The 13,919-nt window shown below is 36.6% G+C and overlaps 1 protein-coding gene across 2 annotated transcripts in view; it reads left to right on the top strand.

Annotated features, from left to right (window-relative positions):
- Window positions 1-13,026, top strand: part of FCHO2 (FCH domain only 2) — a 135,682-nt gene extending 122,656 nt beyond the window's left edge. For both annotated transcript variants that reach the window (XM_011996871.1, XM_011996863.1), the window contains 5 exons: window positions 524-656; window positions 4,117-4,316; window positions 5,030-5,094; window positions 10,096-10,260; window positions 10,575-13,026. In XM_011996871.1, the coding sequence (XP_011852261.1) occupies window positions 524-656; window positions 4,117-4,316; window positions 5,030-5,094; window positions 10,096-10,260; window positions 10,575-10,597 (586 nt within the window). In that variant the 3' untranslated portion in view covers window positions 10,598-13,026. The remainder of the gene's footprint in view (window positions 1-523; window positions 657-4,116; window positions 4,317-5,029; window positions 5,095-10,095; window positions 10,261-10,574) is intronic.
- Window positions 13,027-13,919: the final 893 nt, after the last annotated feature.

Below are 13,919 nucleotides of genomic sequence, written 5' to 3'. Positions count from 1 at the left end.
AAAAAAAAAAAAACAAGAAAAAAAACCACAAGAACAAAAATTAACTGGGCATGATGATGCGTGCCTGTAGTCCCAGCTGCTCAGGAGGCTGAGGTGGGAGAATCGCTTGAGCCTGGGAGGCAGAGGTTGCAGTGAGCCAAGATCATGTCACTGCACTCCAGCCTCGGTGACCGAGCTAGACCCTGTCTCAAAAAAAATGTTTTTTTCCCCTTCTTCGTTGAAATAATAATATTCAATTTGAAAATCATGCCAAAATTATTCTTACTAAACACCCTTCTGCTGTCTTTTTATTTTGTTTTCAGTGGTGCTAATAGTTATTTTAAGATTCTTTCCTATCTCTCCATCTTCTCATCTTTCAAGCAGGCTTCTCCTGTGTTCCATTTTTCATCCCCTGATGTCATTTTCCTTCATCTCACCTCTTGGTTTATTTCTACTAGTTTTTCCTGGGTCACCAAATTACTACACAGAGGCAAAAAATAAAGATAAATCAATAAAATAACAAATATATTTTTTATACATGTAGTGATCCATCACAATGTGATTCTAACACAAAAGATTTTTGGATGAACATGCAAGCTGTTACTGTCTACCTCAAGAAGCTGTCAGAGCAAAATCCAGCTGCTTCTTATTATAATATAGATGTATTAAAGTATCAGGTGAGTGTCATGTCATTGCAAAAATTCTAAATTAAAATATTAACAAATGGAGTCTAGCATATAATTAAATGAATAAGTATGTCATAGCCAAGTGAGTTTTTCCCCCAGAAATTCAAGGATGTTTTGAAATTAGAATAAGCCAGTGGAGATTTTGACCAGTTTGGTAAAATTCACCATGTATTCATGATTAAAATAACTGAGTAAATATAAATGCATGAATTCGTCCTTAACCAGAAAAGACTAGCAGTGTCAGTCTTAACAGTGAAACTCCCAAAGTAATCAGTTAAAGTTAGGAATGGCAGAGATGCCCATTAGCGTATCCTAATGCCCATTAGTAGATCCTGTTAGTATATAAGAGTTTTCTGGATGTATAAGAGAACAAAATAAGCATTAATAAATACTGGGAAAGAGGAACCAAAATTATTATTGCTTCCAGGTGATATATTCCTCTCAAGAGAACCAACTGAAAAACTGTTTGACATAAGGGCATTTAATATGGTGGTCAGTTTAGAAATTAATACCAAAATTAATAACTTTCAAAGCCAATTAGAAAAACTAGTGGAGAAAAATATTCACAGTAAAACAATTAGGAAGAAATACAACACAGTCCCTAGTGACTTGAATATGGGAAGATTCATGCTGTAAAAGTTTAGCTGTTTCTCAATTAACTTATACATTTAATATAATCCTGATCAGAAACCCAGTAGTTATGTCTTTGTGTTTGGAGGCTTGACAGTCATTTTCAGGTTTCTCTGGAAGAATAAAGCTTATGAGAATAAGTCAGAAATTTTTTATTTTAAAGAGATGGAGTCTCATTCTCTTGCTCAGGATGGAGTAGAGTAGCGTGATCATATCTCACTGCAGCCTCAAAACTCCTGGGCTCAAGCAGTCTTCCAGCCTTAGCCTCCCGAGTAACTGAGACTAAAGGCACAAGCCACCGCTCTTGGCAAGAAATGTTTTAAACAGTAAAGTGGAGTAATGTTTTAGCTTTAATGGGAAAGCTTAGTATAAGGCAACAGTATTTAAAATAGTTTGGAACTAACGCAGCAGTAGATGGCCAGATGAAGGAATAGATTAGAGTATCCAGAAATAGATCTAAGAATAAATGGAAAATTGTTTACACAACATAGCATTTCAAGGCAATGTGGACATGATGAATTTTTCAATAAATGATGTTGAGGATAGCAAGCTAGACACTTGAGAAAAAAATTAAGCTGAATCCCTCTTACACTTTTAGCCAAAATAAAATCCATGTGTATCAAAGGTTTAATAATAATAATAATAATTAACCACAAAGGTACTAAAATAAAGTCATGGGTGAAGATACAGTTGACCCTTAAACAACAAGGATCTAAACTGTGCAGGTCCACTTACACAAGGATTCTTTTTAACCAAACGCCAGTTGAAAATACGATGATTGTGGGATGCAAAACTCATGTATAAACAGAGGGCCAGCTTTTTCTATATGTGGATTCCACAGGGCCAACTATGGGACTTGAGTATGCACAGATTAGTATATACACAGGGTTCCTGGAACCAACCCCCCCAAGTATGCTGAGAGAGATACTGTATGTGTATCTCTCTGTGTGTGTATATATGTAATACATATTTATTACATATTTTAATCTTGAAGTGCAGAAGACCTAAGTATGATATGAAACCCAGAAGCCATATAAGAAGAGAATGAGATCTTTGATAAATTAATGTGTGTGTGTATAAAGTATTTTGTTAAACCTTTAAACACAGTAAGTATTTAATCTGTGAGAAAAGTATTTATGACACGTAAGATGGACCAAAGGGCTTACCCCAAAGAGCCCTTATAAATTTGTAAGCAACATGTTAATAACTCAATAGATAAATAACCTATGGAAAGATGCTCCATGTTAGTAGTAATGAGAGCAGTAAATACTAAGATAACAATGAGATAGCAGTTTTAGCCCATCAGATTTACAAAAATGAAAGATCGCTTTATCCAGTATTTTAGGGTGTGATCACTTGTTAATAGGATGCAAGTAAAACCTCTTAGAAGGCAATCCTGTTAGATTGTTGAAAGATGTAACCTTTAATTCAACAATTCCACTTCCAGGAATCTTCAGAAATACACAATTGGATGAAGATAAGGCACAAAGGATATTCGCTGTAGCATTGTTTAGAAACCACCTAAGCATACACATCAGCAGAGGAAGAAATTAATTACTATAGCCATTAAAAAGAATGACACGGATCTATGTTTGCATATGCCTGAAGAATCTAGAAGGATATATGCCAAAATTCCAAGGGATAAATTTCCTACTTTATATTTCTCTATCGTTTGAGTTTTTAATAGGGTAATTTTATTAAAGTGGCTTATGTTTCTAGAAAATAAATACTGAAAGAATAAAAAAGTGCTGCCACTTAAATTGACTTAAAGTTTCTTACAGATGTTGATTTATTCAACTGATGTGTATTATTCAGTATATGTAATTGCTGGGAGTAGGACAGGGAGACAGTAAAGATCAGTAATATTCTATGGGCTGGACTTCATTGTTCTCGCCTATAATACCAGTACTTTGAGAGGCCGAGGCGAGAAGAGTGCTTGAGTCCAGGAGTTCAAGACCAGTCTGGGCAATATAAAGAAACCCCATCTCTACAAAAAATGTAAAATTATCCGGGTGTGGTGGCACAAGCCTGTAGTCCTAGCTAGTACGAAGGCTGAGGCGGGAGGATTGCTTGAGCCCAGGAGAGGCTGCAGTGAGCCTTGAGCATGCCACTGCACTCCAGCCTGAGCAACAGAGTGAGACCCTGCCTCAAAATAATAATCATAATATTCTATGTTAGAAAATGAGTGGTATGAAAAAAAGAAAAAGTATGAACTAAGGTAAGAAAGATTGAAAATACAGTTTTCAGTGTAAATTAAAACAGCAGTCAGAGTAGGTCTCCTTAAAAAGGAGCATTTGGACAAGGAGCTTAAGAATTTGAAGGAATTATACCATTTACTGTGAGTCATGTGATTAAACCTTTGAAGTTGGAAGTATTCTAATTCCAGGCTTGTGGTACTATGTAGTGGCGTTTTTTTCTCAGTGTTCTAAATCTGAATTCTTATACTTTATGAAGAATCTTTGAATTATGTGTTGAATGTTGGAAGATTCGCAAACTTTACATGCATAAATAAGAATTCCTTGATAAAATGCTGATTTCTGTACCCTGTCCCTAAGCTGTTGAATCAGATTTTCTGCAGTTGAAGCTAAGGGAATGTGCATTATAAACAAGCACCACAGCAATTTTGATGTAGGTAGTAGTAGATTCAGACAATGAGAATGACCTTTACTCCTTTGAGAAGGGTCTGCTTCACTCTGCCAACAGATAGTCCCCTCATTAGATAGTTTTGATTCTGTGGACTTACGTGTTCAAGTGTCTGTCATTAACATGACTTGTTAACTTTTCAGGCCAAAAACAATTGTTTGTTTTTTTCTCTTTAAAGGTATCATCAAATGGTATTCAGTCCACTCCTCTGAATCTCGCAACATACTGGAAATGTAGTGCTAGCACCACAGATCTTAGAGTGGATTATAAATACAATCCAGAAGCTATGGTGGCACCTAGTGTGCTTTCCAACATACAGGTGGTGGTACCAGTGGATGGAGGAGTAACGAACATGCAGTCCCTTCCCCCTGCAATATGGTAAATTAAACATATGTTTCTGAATTCCCACTAAATTTTTGTTGGAATCCCCAACTTCTAGAACCCAAGTTCTGTAAGTTTTCTTAGAAGTTTGAAAAGTTTTAGTGCCTTTTTCCGTAGAAACCATGCTGTAAAAGATGCGGTTCATTTTACTAGTCAAACCATAGTAATCTTAATAAAAAATAAACAAAACTAGTTTTCTCTAAGTACCACCCAGACTTGAATGATTCCAAAAAATACAAATAATTATTTTATGGATTAAATATAGCATCTGGCATATCTGTAGGAACAGGAACAGCTATCTAATTAGTGTTTAATAGTATTAGTTACTCCTATCTCTTAGCAGCTTCTCCTGTCCCCTCTGTTAGTATTAGTATAGGCTAACCACTCTTTATAGTTGCTTCATCATTTAATAACATGTGTCTTCCTTGACTAATGAAGGTACTGATTCCTATACACATTCCGTTTTACTTTCTCTGACCAATAGGAATGAGAAGAATTACATAATTTGGTAAACTTCCATTAATTGAAAAAGATACAGCATTATATTTATTTATACTATATCATAAACACATTTTCACCAGTTAATACTACTTAAACTTAGCACTATATTTGTTGTAGTGAAAATATTTAAAATACACTTATTGAGGTCCCATCCATCTATCAGGTACTATACTAGATACAAAACCTGAAGATATCTGTTCTTATTGCAGGAATGCAGAACAAATGAAAGCCTTTTGGAAATTGTCCAGTATTTCAGAAAAATCAGAAAATGGAGGTAAGTGTGTGCGTCCTTTTTTGTTTATAAAATGATGTCACTGAAGATGGATTTTTTTTTTTTTTTTTTTGAAGATGGAGTCTAACTTTGTCGCCGGGCTGGAGTGCAGTGACACGATCACAGCTCACTACAACCTCCACCTCCCAGGTTCAAGCGATTCTTCTGCCTCAGCCTCCCAAGTAGCTGGGACTACAGGCACACACCACCACGCCCAGCTAATTTTTGTGTGTGTGTGTGTGTGTGTGTGTGTGTGTGTGTAGATGTTTATATATATAAACATATATATATGTATATATATAAAAACATATATATATAAACACACATATATATATATTTTTTTTTAGTAGAGACGGGGTTTCACTATATTACCCAGGATAGTCTCGGTCTCCTGACCTTGTGATCCGCCCGCCTTGGCCTCCCAAAGTGCTGGGATTACAGGCCTGAGATACTGCACCTGGCCAAGGGTGCACTGTTCCTGGAAGCACTGCAATACCTTTTTTAAGGGCATGTTCATTTGAAGTTTCCTTCTGGAATTTCATGCCCACAGTTCTAGAACTGACCACTAGGTGGAAGTTAATACCTTTAGTAAGAATGGACCAGCTGAGATTCAGAACACATTTGTTCCTGTAGATTGAGTATGTGTTCTCTGTAAGAAAAAGAATTTCTTTTGCTATAACTTTATAAATATTATGTAAATACCTCTTATACTTACATGCTAACATTAAGAAACAATACCTAGTAAATTTTAGAAAATAGAACTATGTGTTCCATGTAGGTAACCTGATAACTAATTAAAACTGATTTAACACAGTTGAGTTCATTCTGTTAATGAGATTATCCTGACCGCCCAGAAATCATGTAGAAGCTCCCAGGCTTTAAAAAGCTGTTTGCCGTCTCAGCACAGGGGTTCACACTTGTAATCCCAGCACTTTGGGAGGCCGAGGCAGGCGGATCACTTGAAGACAGGAGTTCAAGACCAGCCTAGCCAACATGGTGAAACCCCATCTCGACTAAAAATACAAAAATTAGCTGGACTTGGTGGTGCATGCCTGTAATTCCAGCTACTTGGGGGACTTAAGCATGAGAATCACTTGAACCCAAGGAGGTGGAGGTTGCAGTGAGCTGAGATGGTGCCCCTGCACTCCAGCCTGGGTGATGGAGTGAGACTCTGTCTAAAAAAAAAAAAAAGCCCCTTTGCCTTCTCCATTTCTCTGAAAGAACCTTTTTCCTGTCCATTTCCCCCTATTAAAGCTAACTGTCAACATCCTTCAATTTTCTGATGATTATTTTAAGGAGAAGCAAGTTATGCTTCTCTCACTAAGTGCATCTGTTTGTGTTCGTAATGCCGAGGAAAAGGCTCTGTTAGCTGAACACTTCTATAACTCAACTTATAATAAGGATGTAATTCTCAGGACAGCCAAGTTTTTAACATTAGATAGTCTTATTTTTTCTTAATCAAAAGAGAATTCTTCTGCCTTCTTTTGAATGTATAATTTTAGTCTACAATAACTTTTCTGCTTGTTGTTTTCGTTTTTTTCTTCTTTTCTTTTTTTTTTTTTTAAATGGAGCCTCACTCTGTTGCCCAGGCTGGAGTGCAGTGGCACGATCTTGGCTCACTGCAAGCTCCGCCTCCCAGGTTCAAGTGATTCTCCTGCCTCAGCCTCCCGAGTGTCTGGGGTTACAGGCGCCTACCACCACACCCGGTTACTTTTTGTGTGTTTAGTAGAGACGGGGTTTCACCATGTTGGCCAGACTGGTCTTGAACTCCTGATCTCAGGTGATCTGCCAGCTTTGGCCTCCCAAAGTGCTGGAATTACAGGCGTGAGCCACCATGCCCAGCCTAGTCGCCAGTAGCTTCTCTATTTGATAGGTTTTTTTGGTTTTTCAAATATTGCTGAGCTTTTTCTTTTTGAATATTTTGAGCATAATATCATCAAAATATAAAACATATCAGTAGCTTTTATCATAGATATTTCTGTATAAAGGACCATAAATGTATCAGTGTTGTTTATTCATTTATACCTGCCATGCTGAATAAGACTTTTACTAGAGAGCCATACATTGGGTGAAATAACCAAGCAAATGTGCAGTTTCTTTTTTGCTGTTTGGTACTTACAGGTTGCCCATTTTCAGCTGGCCAACTGCATTGACTTTAACCCTAGCTATTAATATATAGCTTTTTGTGAGCCAAGCTGAAATTCCTAGTTTAAATTGAAGTAAACCAGCAATCCTATTTGCATTAAGGGCTTATAACCAGTTTAGAAAAACAAAAGCATCTTTTTCCCCAATATAGTGAAACTATACTATTGTAAATAATGACCAAGAAAGAAATTTGTTCTCTCAAAAATAAGACACAGGCTGGGTGCAGTGGCTCATGCCTGTAATCCCAGCACTTTGGGAGGCCGAGGTGGGCAGATCGTGAGGTCAAGAGATCAAGACCATCCTGGCCAACATGGTGAAACCCCGTCTCTACTAAAAATACAAAAATTAGCTGAATGTGGTAGCACACCCAAGACAGGACACAGGCTGGGTGCAGTGGCTCATGCCTGTAATCCCAGCACTTTGGGAGGCCGAGGTGGGCAGATCGTGAGGTCAAGAGATCAAGACCATCCTGGCCAACATGGTGAAACCCCGTCTCTACTAAAAATACAAAAATTAGCTGAATGTGGTAGCACGTGCCTGTAGTGTCAGCCACTCAGGAGGCTGAGGCAGGAGAATCATTTGAACCCGGGAGGCGGAGGTTCCAGTGAGCTGAGATCATGCCACTGCACTCCAGCCTGGTGCAGAGTGAGACTCTGTCTCAAAAAAATAAGACACAAATTTTCTAACCAGATTTTAAGTTTCCCTCTGCTATTCAGGTATCAGGTGTTTCTGTGAGGAAATGGAAAAATCTTATAAACGCAGTTTTTGATGTGGTTAGTCAAGCCTTTAAAAAGAAATATCCAAGGCCAGGCATGTTGGCTCATGCCTGCGATCTCAGCACTTTGGGAGGCTGAGGCAGGTGGATCATTTGAGGCCAGGAGTTGGAGACCAGCCTAGACAACATGGCGAAACCCTGTCTCTACTAAAAATACAAAAATTAGCCGAGTATGGTGGCACGTGTCTGTAGTCTCAGTTTCTCAGGAGGCTGAGGCACAAGACTAGCTTGAACCTGGGAGGCAGAGGTTTCAGTGAGCCAAGATTGTACCACTGTATTCCAGCTTGGGCCTTAGAGGGAGACTCTGTCTCAAAAAATAAATAAATAAATATCTAAATAAGAATGCTATAAAATAGGCTGGGCGTGGTGGCTCACGCCTGAAATCCCAGCACTTTGGGAGGCTGAGGCGAGTGGATCATGACATCAGGAGTTCAAGACAAGCCTGACCAATATGGTGAAACCCCATCTCTACTAAAAATACAAAAATTAGCCGGGCATGGTGGTGTACGCCTATAATCCCAGATACTCGGGAGGCTGAGGCAGGAGAATCGCTTGAACCCGGGAGGCGGAGGTTGCAGTGAGCCAAGATTGTGCTACTGCACTCCAGCCTGGGTGACAGAGTGAGACTCTTGTCTCAAAAAAAAAAAAAAAAATTTCTGTAAAATAGAAATCTGTTTTCTGTTGCTAACTGTGTACTCAGAAGAGGTACAATAAATATTTCTAAGGTGATTGTCAAGGTTCTCGCTCTTGGCCTATGGTAGAACTTTTGCACAACCGAATTGCTTATCAAGAATTGTAGAAGTTTGAGGGCCTGGACGGTAATTAAGAATAAGGCAGCAGTTCATCTCCACTACTGATCTGCACCTCCAGGCATAATAATACAAATTGGATCAATGTTGCGACACCTTATTCTCCATTTCCCTGTGTAGTGTTAAACTTTTCTGTGCAAGGGATCACAGGATCTTACTGCTAGTACCTAGCATTTCTGTCCATTTGCTCTACCCAGAAACCTGGGAACCCTCCTAGACTCCTCCTTTCTCATTTCTTGATGCCAACTCCTAAATATCTTTCAAATAACTTTCTTAATATCTTTCCTTTTTATTAGCCCTAGTTTAGGTCCCCCTTTTCTATCATCTAGAGTCCCAAACTGTTTTGACTTGCATCTTGTGCTTCTCTTCGTTTTTGAGACACTAATCTGAAATGTTCTTGTCTTCCTTATCTTTGGTTATTTCCAATGGTTACGTCATGAATTTCTTACCATGGTCTGGCTAGTGCTACCACTCTAGTCTCATCTGCCACTCCCCTCTACCTGTATCCTGTTCTCCAGCTAATCTGATATAGATGCTATTTCCTTAAATGCGTCATGCTCTCTCTGTCTCTCTATCTTTGGTAACTTCTGCCTAAAATACACACCATCATCCCCACCACCATTTATAATTTTCAGCTGAGATAGGTGCCTTTGTGCCTGTGGCTCCTTAGAGCTCCTTTAAAGCATTTATAATATTCATTATAATTATTGGTTTACTGTTCCTACCATTCCGTTAGACTGAGGTATACTGAATAAATGGTGATGATATCAGAAACAGAACACCTCAGAACTACCTACTTGGCATTATGTTAGACCAATACAATTTTAAAAAGAAAAGTGAATAGAAAATAGCAATGTTATACAACTTTTCCCAAACATAGTTACCTTTCCATCTTTACTTCTTCCACTACTCAGTAGTCATTTCTTTTTTAACTTTATGCCACCTATATCCCTCCTAGGGTTTTTCTCTGGGCTGTCCTCAATTACTTCCATCTTCTCTTTTGACTTGCCTCAACATGCATATAGCATAGGAGTCCAGTAGTAAACATCTCTGAAGATTAGTATTGAGTAAAGGAAAAGCGTGGGTTATTTACTTAATGAAAATTCATATTCACTAAAATATATGTGATTTGGAAACAGGATAATGATTTGTTTACTGTGCACATCTAATGAATGTAGCACAGGACTGATGTAGTTTAGCTTACTTGCTCATTTGATTCTATTTTGTGTAAAATGTATTTTACCCAGTGTAAGTGCTTTATTCTTTTCTTTGTAGGTTCTGGGTCCCTCCGAGCAAAATTTGATCTTTCAGAAGGACCTAGTAAACCCATGACACTTGCAGTGCAATTCCTCAGCGAGGGAAGTACCCTTTCAGGAGTAGATTTCGAACTTATAGGCACTGGCTATAGACTTTCCTTAATAAAGAAGCGGTTTGCTACTGGTAAGTTAGGAGATTTCAAACTTTTTAATGTACATGGGAAACATTTGTATTCTAACAGTTACTGAAAAACTGTTAAGCAATTTATAATCTAAAGACATGGAAACTTTTTCTTTAACCCTTGGTACAAGGTGCCAGGTAGAGACACACCTGAGAGAGAGTACTTACAGTCAGTATAGCTGAACACCTGTTATCTGATTCTAATGTATTGTAAATAGCAGATGGGAACTAGAGTTTTGTATTGGTAACCACAGTGGAAAATGTCCTTAGAGTGCATTTGAAATTGTAATTGCAAAGGTCTGCTTGGTGTTTTTCAGGACGATACCTGGCGGATTGTTGATGGACCTGGGAAAGTGGTTTGGCTTCAGGGAGTACAAACCTGCCATTCTGCATTATCTGTTCTTTCCAAACACTATTTTAACTTGTATGATGTCTTTCAAACTTAGACATATTTGAGAGCTGACTACAAACATTAAATCGCACTTTTAAAGTGAGTCATTGAAAGAAATAGTACTGAAATGATTCTCTATGTTGTAAATGATCAACTGCAATATTCAGGAAGCACATTTATTCAGATTCTCAGTAAAAATGAAGTTTTTGTAGGCTTAATTTTTAAATTATTTCCAGTGTCTATGTTGAAAAAAGGGGTTATAGTGTAATAGTAGGCCTAAAATTTCAGGAGAGCAAGCACAAAGTAATTTAGCTTTCCATAAATTTTTAGAGTCAGAGATAACTTTGAAATTTCATAAGTTTGATATTCAGTGTATACAAATAGAACATGAATTCCAAGTTTTGGGTAATGTTAACTCAGAACACCCAATCAAATTGAGTTATGTGCCATAAGGTAATCAGACCAGAGTCCAAGTTGTATGCAAAAAATCTATAATTTGATTCTCATAAACATTAATAAAGTATAAGTGATGTTTTCTATGATTTTTAAAAAAATTCTCAAGTGCAATGTGTTTTAAAATAAGCTTGCAAATGACAGCAGAGACGTTTACTTCTGCAGTTAGTTAACTTTATAGAAGTTGTGATTTTTTTGATGATTTAATGCTGTAGATTTAATTTATTTTTATATGGAATTGCATAATGTGTGCCTTTTAAAACAATAACAAAAGCCAGAGATGTGCCTATACAGTTTGTGTTCATTAATGTGCCTCACTTTTTCTCAGTCTGAATCTTCTGTTCAGAATCTTACAATGATCAAGCATTTTTATAAGATACTTGCAATTTTTGTAAATATTTTTGGCCTGCAACTGGGAAGGGAATTCAGAGTCATAAAGCGTAACTTAAGAATCCTGGCTCACTTCTTTGGTGATACACTGTAGCCACTAGAAAGAGAAATATAAACCCAATGGCATGTGTTTACAGGAAGAAAAATTACCTTCAGATACTTGACATTAACCTCATCAAAAGTGTGTGAATTTTAAAACAAATTCTAAAAAACTATAGTGCTAAATTGGTAACTGGTATTTTAACTCTCAATTTAGCATTTTCCTTGACACTTTATCGTTGAAAATTTATGCATTTATTTACTGATTGTGTTGTGAACATGAGTTTTATGGTATTTTTTGAGGAATGCATTTTTTAAAAGATTAATTTTAGAAACAGAAGGAGAAGCACTGCCATTTGTTTTCATTTCAACAATTGGAAAAATTACCAATATGTACATTTTAATTATTCAGTTTCTACTTCATAAAAGTAGGAAAATTATTTGAAGTGATGTATTTGGTTAAACATTTCTAAAAATAAACTACCAGTACTAAATAGTAAGAAACCTAACTTTAATAGCAAATCTTGATGAATTGAAGAAATAAAATATTTTGGATGAGGCTTCATAATTTACAAATGGGAATTTCATTTATAATAATAAATATGAGTGTCCTTTATTTGCCTAATAGAAGTGATAAATTGTGTTATATATGATAATTTATATAAAACCACTAATTGTTCCGTTAAGCTTCACAGAAAATAAAACCTCTATTACTAGTCATTTATGTAACATCTTGCTATACTAAATACAGCAGAAAATCTACTCTTTAGCAACATATAACACAGTATGTGCTTTTTTATATATTCAATGTTAGCCCAAGTCTGAATTTAGATTTGACTAAAGCAGCACATAATTTGCTAAAACGCTGATCTTTACTAAATAGTGAGCAAAATTAGAATTTCTAACTCTTATTTTATGCTCTTTTAAATGCCAATTACAGTCCCTTACTGGAATTCTAACTGTAATCTGCTTCGCAATCAAACTGCTTTGATTGGGCAGTCAATATTTTATTATTAGAATTCAGACACTGTTCTTACCGTGTTTGTTTTTAATCAGGTATTACCTAAAAATGTACAAATTAGTGAAATGGTTAAACTTCTGCACTTTCTTAATTACCACAGTCTTCATACCAAGTATTGAGTACAGGTTACAATTTTGAAGCCATATGAGTTTATATTGATTTTTTTTTTTTTTTCATTTAAAAATCCACTAATGGTGTGAAAGAGACCAGTAGATTTTCAATGGGAAATGTACCTAGCAAGCTGGTTCTTGCTTATGTATAGTGATAAACTTTGTAGCTGCCTCTTTAACGAAGAATTTGTAAACATAACTCTAACAAATGTGAGTTTTTAAGGATTGTTATTTACTACTTTGGATTGTAATTAGAACAATGCACATCTGTCTTCCAAGATTTTGTAAATATTTTTGATTTTTTTCATTAAATGTAAATTTTACATAAAAGTTGTGCTCTTAATAAACATGTAATATATAATTTATCAGTTGATCTATGTGTCTTTGTACTTGATAGTAATAGCTATGTCATCGATGTTAGGACAAGGCAAGCTGGCCAAGTAATTGATTTTTACCTTTGTACTACTGTTTGAACAGACGTACAGAGAGAACTGTTACTTATTGGTTATATAGAAAACTTCATTTGGAGTATATCCCAAAAGTGTCAAAATTGGTTAACAAGGGATTATTTTTAATATATTTTAAGATATATTTAAATTGATGTTAAATTTTAGCAAAGACTTTCTTCCTAACCAATTGCTCAGGAACACAGTCTCAGACAGTTCAAAAATCATAGTGTTCCAAAGAATTAGTTAAGACAAGCCTGCCAAAACAGTAGATTTAGGAAAGAGCAAAAGAAGGAAATTAGAAAAGAAAGAATTTATCCTAACTATTGAAAATTTTGAGTTGGGTGTGGTGGCACATGACTGTAATCCCAGCACTTTGGAAGGCCAAGGTGGGCAGATCACATGAGGTCAGGAGTTCAAGATCAGCCTGGCCAGCATGGTGAAACCCTGACTACCAAAAAATACAAAAATTAGCTGGGCATGGTGGTGTATGCCTGTAGTCCCAGCTACTCGGGAGACTGAGGTAGGAGAATTGCTTGAACATGGGAGGTGGAAGTTGCAATGAGCCAAGATTGTACCACAGCACTACAGCTTGAGTGACCAAGTGAGACCCTGTCTCAAAAAAAGAAAAAAAATTGCCAATCTGTGTTAGAAAAGGAACAGCTTAATTTATCTAGGTAGGCCAGGGCAGAGGAACCTGTAGAAAGGCCAGATAGCACTCACCATTCATACCATATGCCCATCATTGTTTTCTTCCTTTTTCTCCTTCATCCCATTCCCACCTCTGTTAGACTAAACAGATGCTAGCTGCT

The sequence above is a fragment of the Mandrillus leucophaeus genome, unplaced genomic scaffold, assembly GCF_000951045.1.
Source record: "Mandrillus leucophaeus isolate KB7577 unplaced genomic scaffold, Mleu.le_1.0 Scaffold114, whole genome shotgun sequence".
Lineage (NCBI taxonomy): Eukaryota > Metazoa > Chordata > Mammalia > Primates > Cercopithecidae > Mandrillus > Mandrillus leucophaeus.
This window is presented reverse-complemented; position numbering and strand designations above follow the sequence as displayed.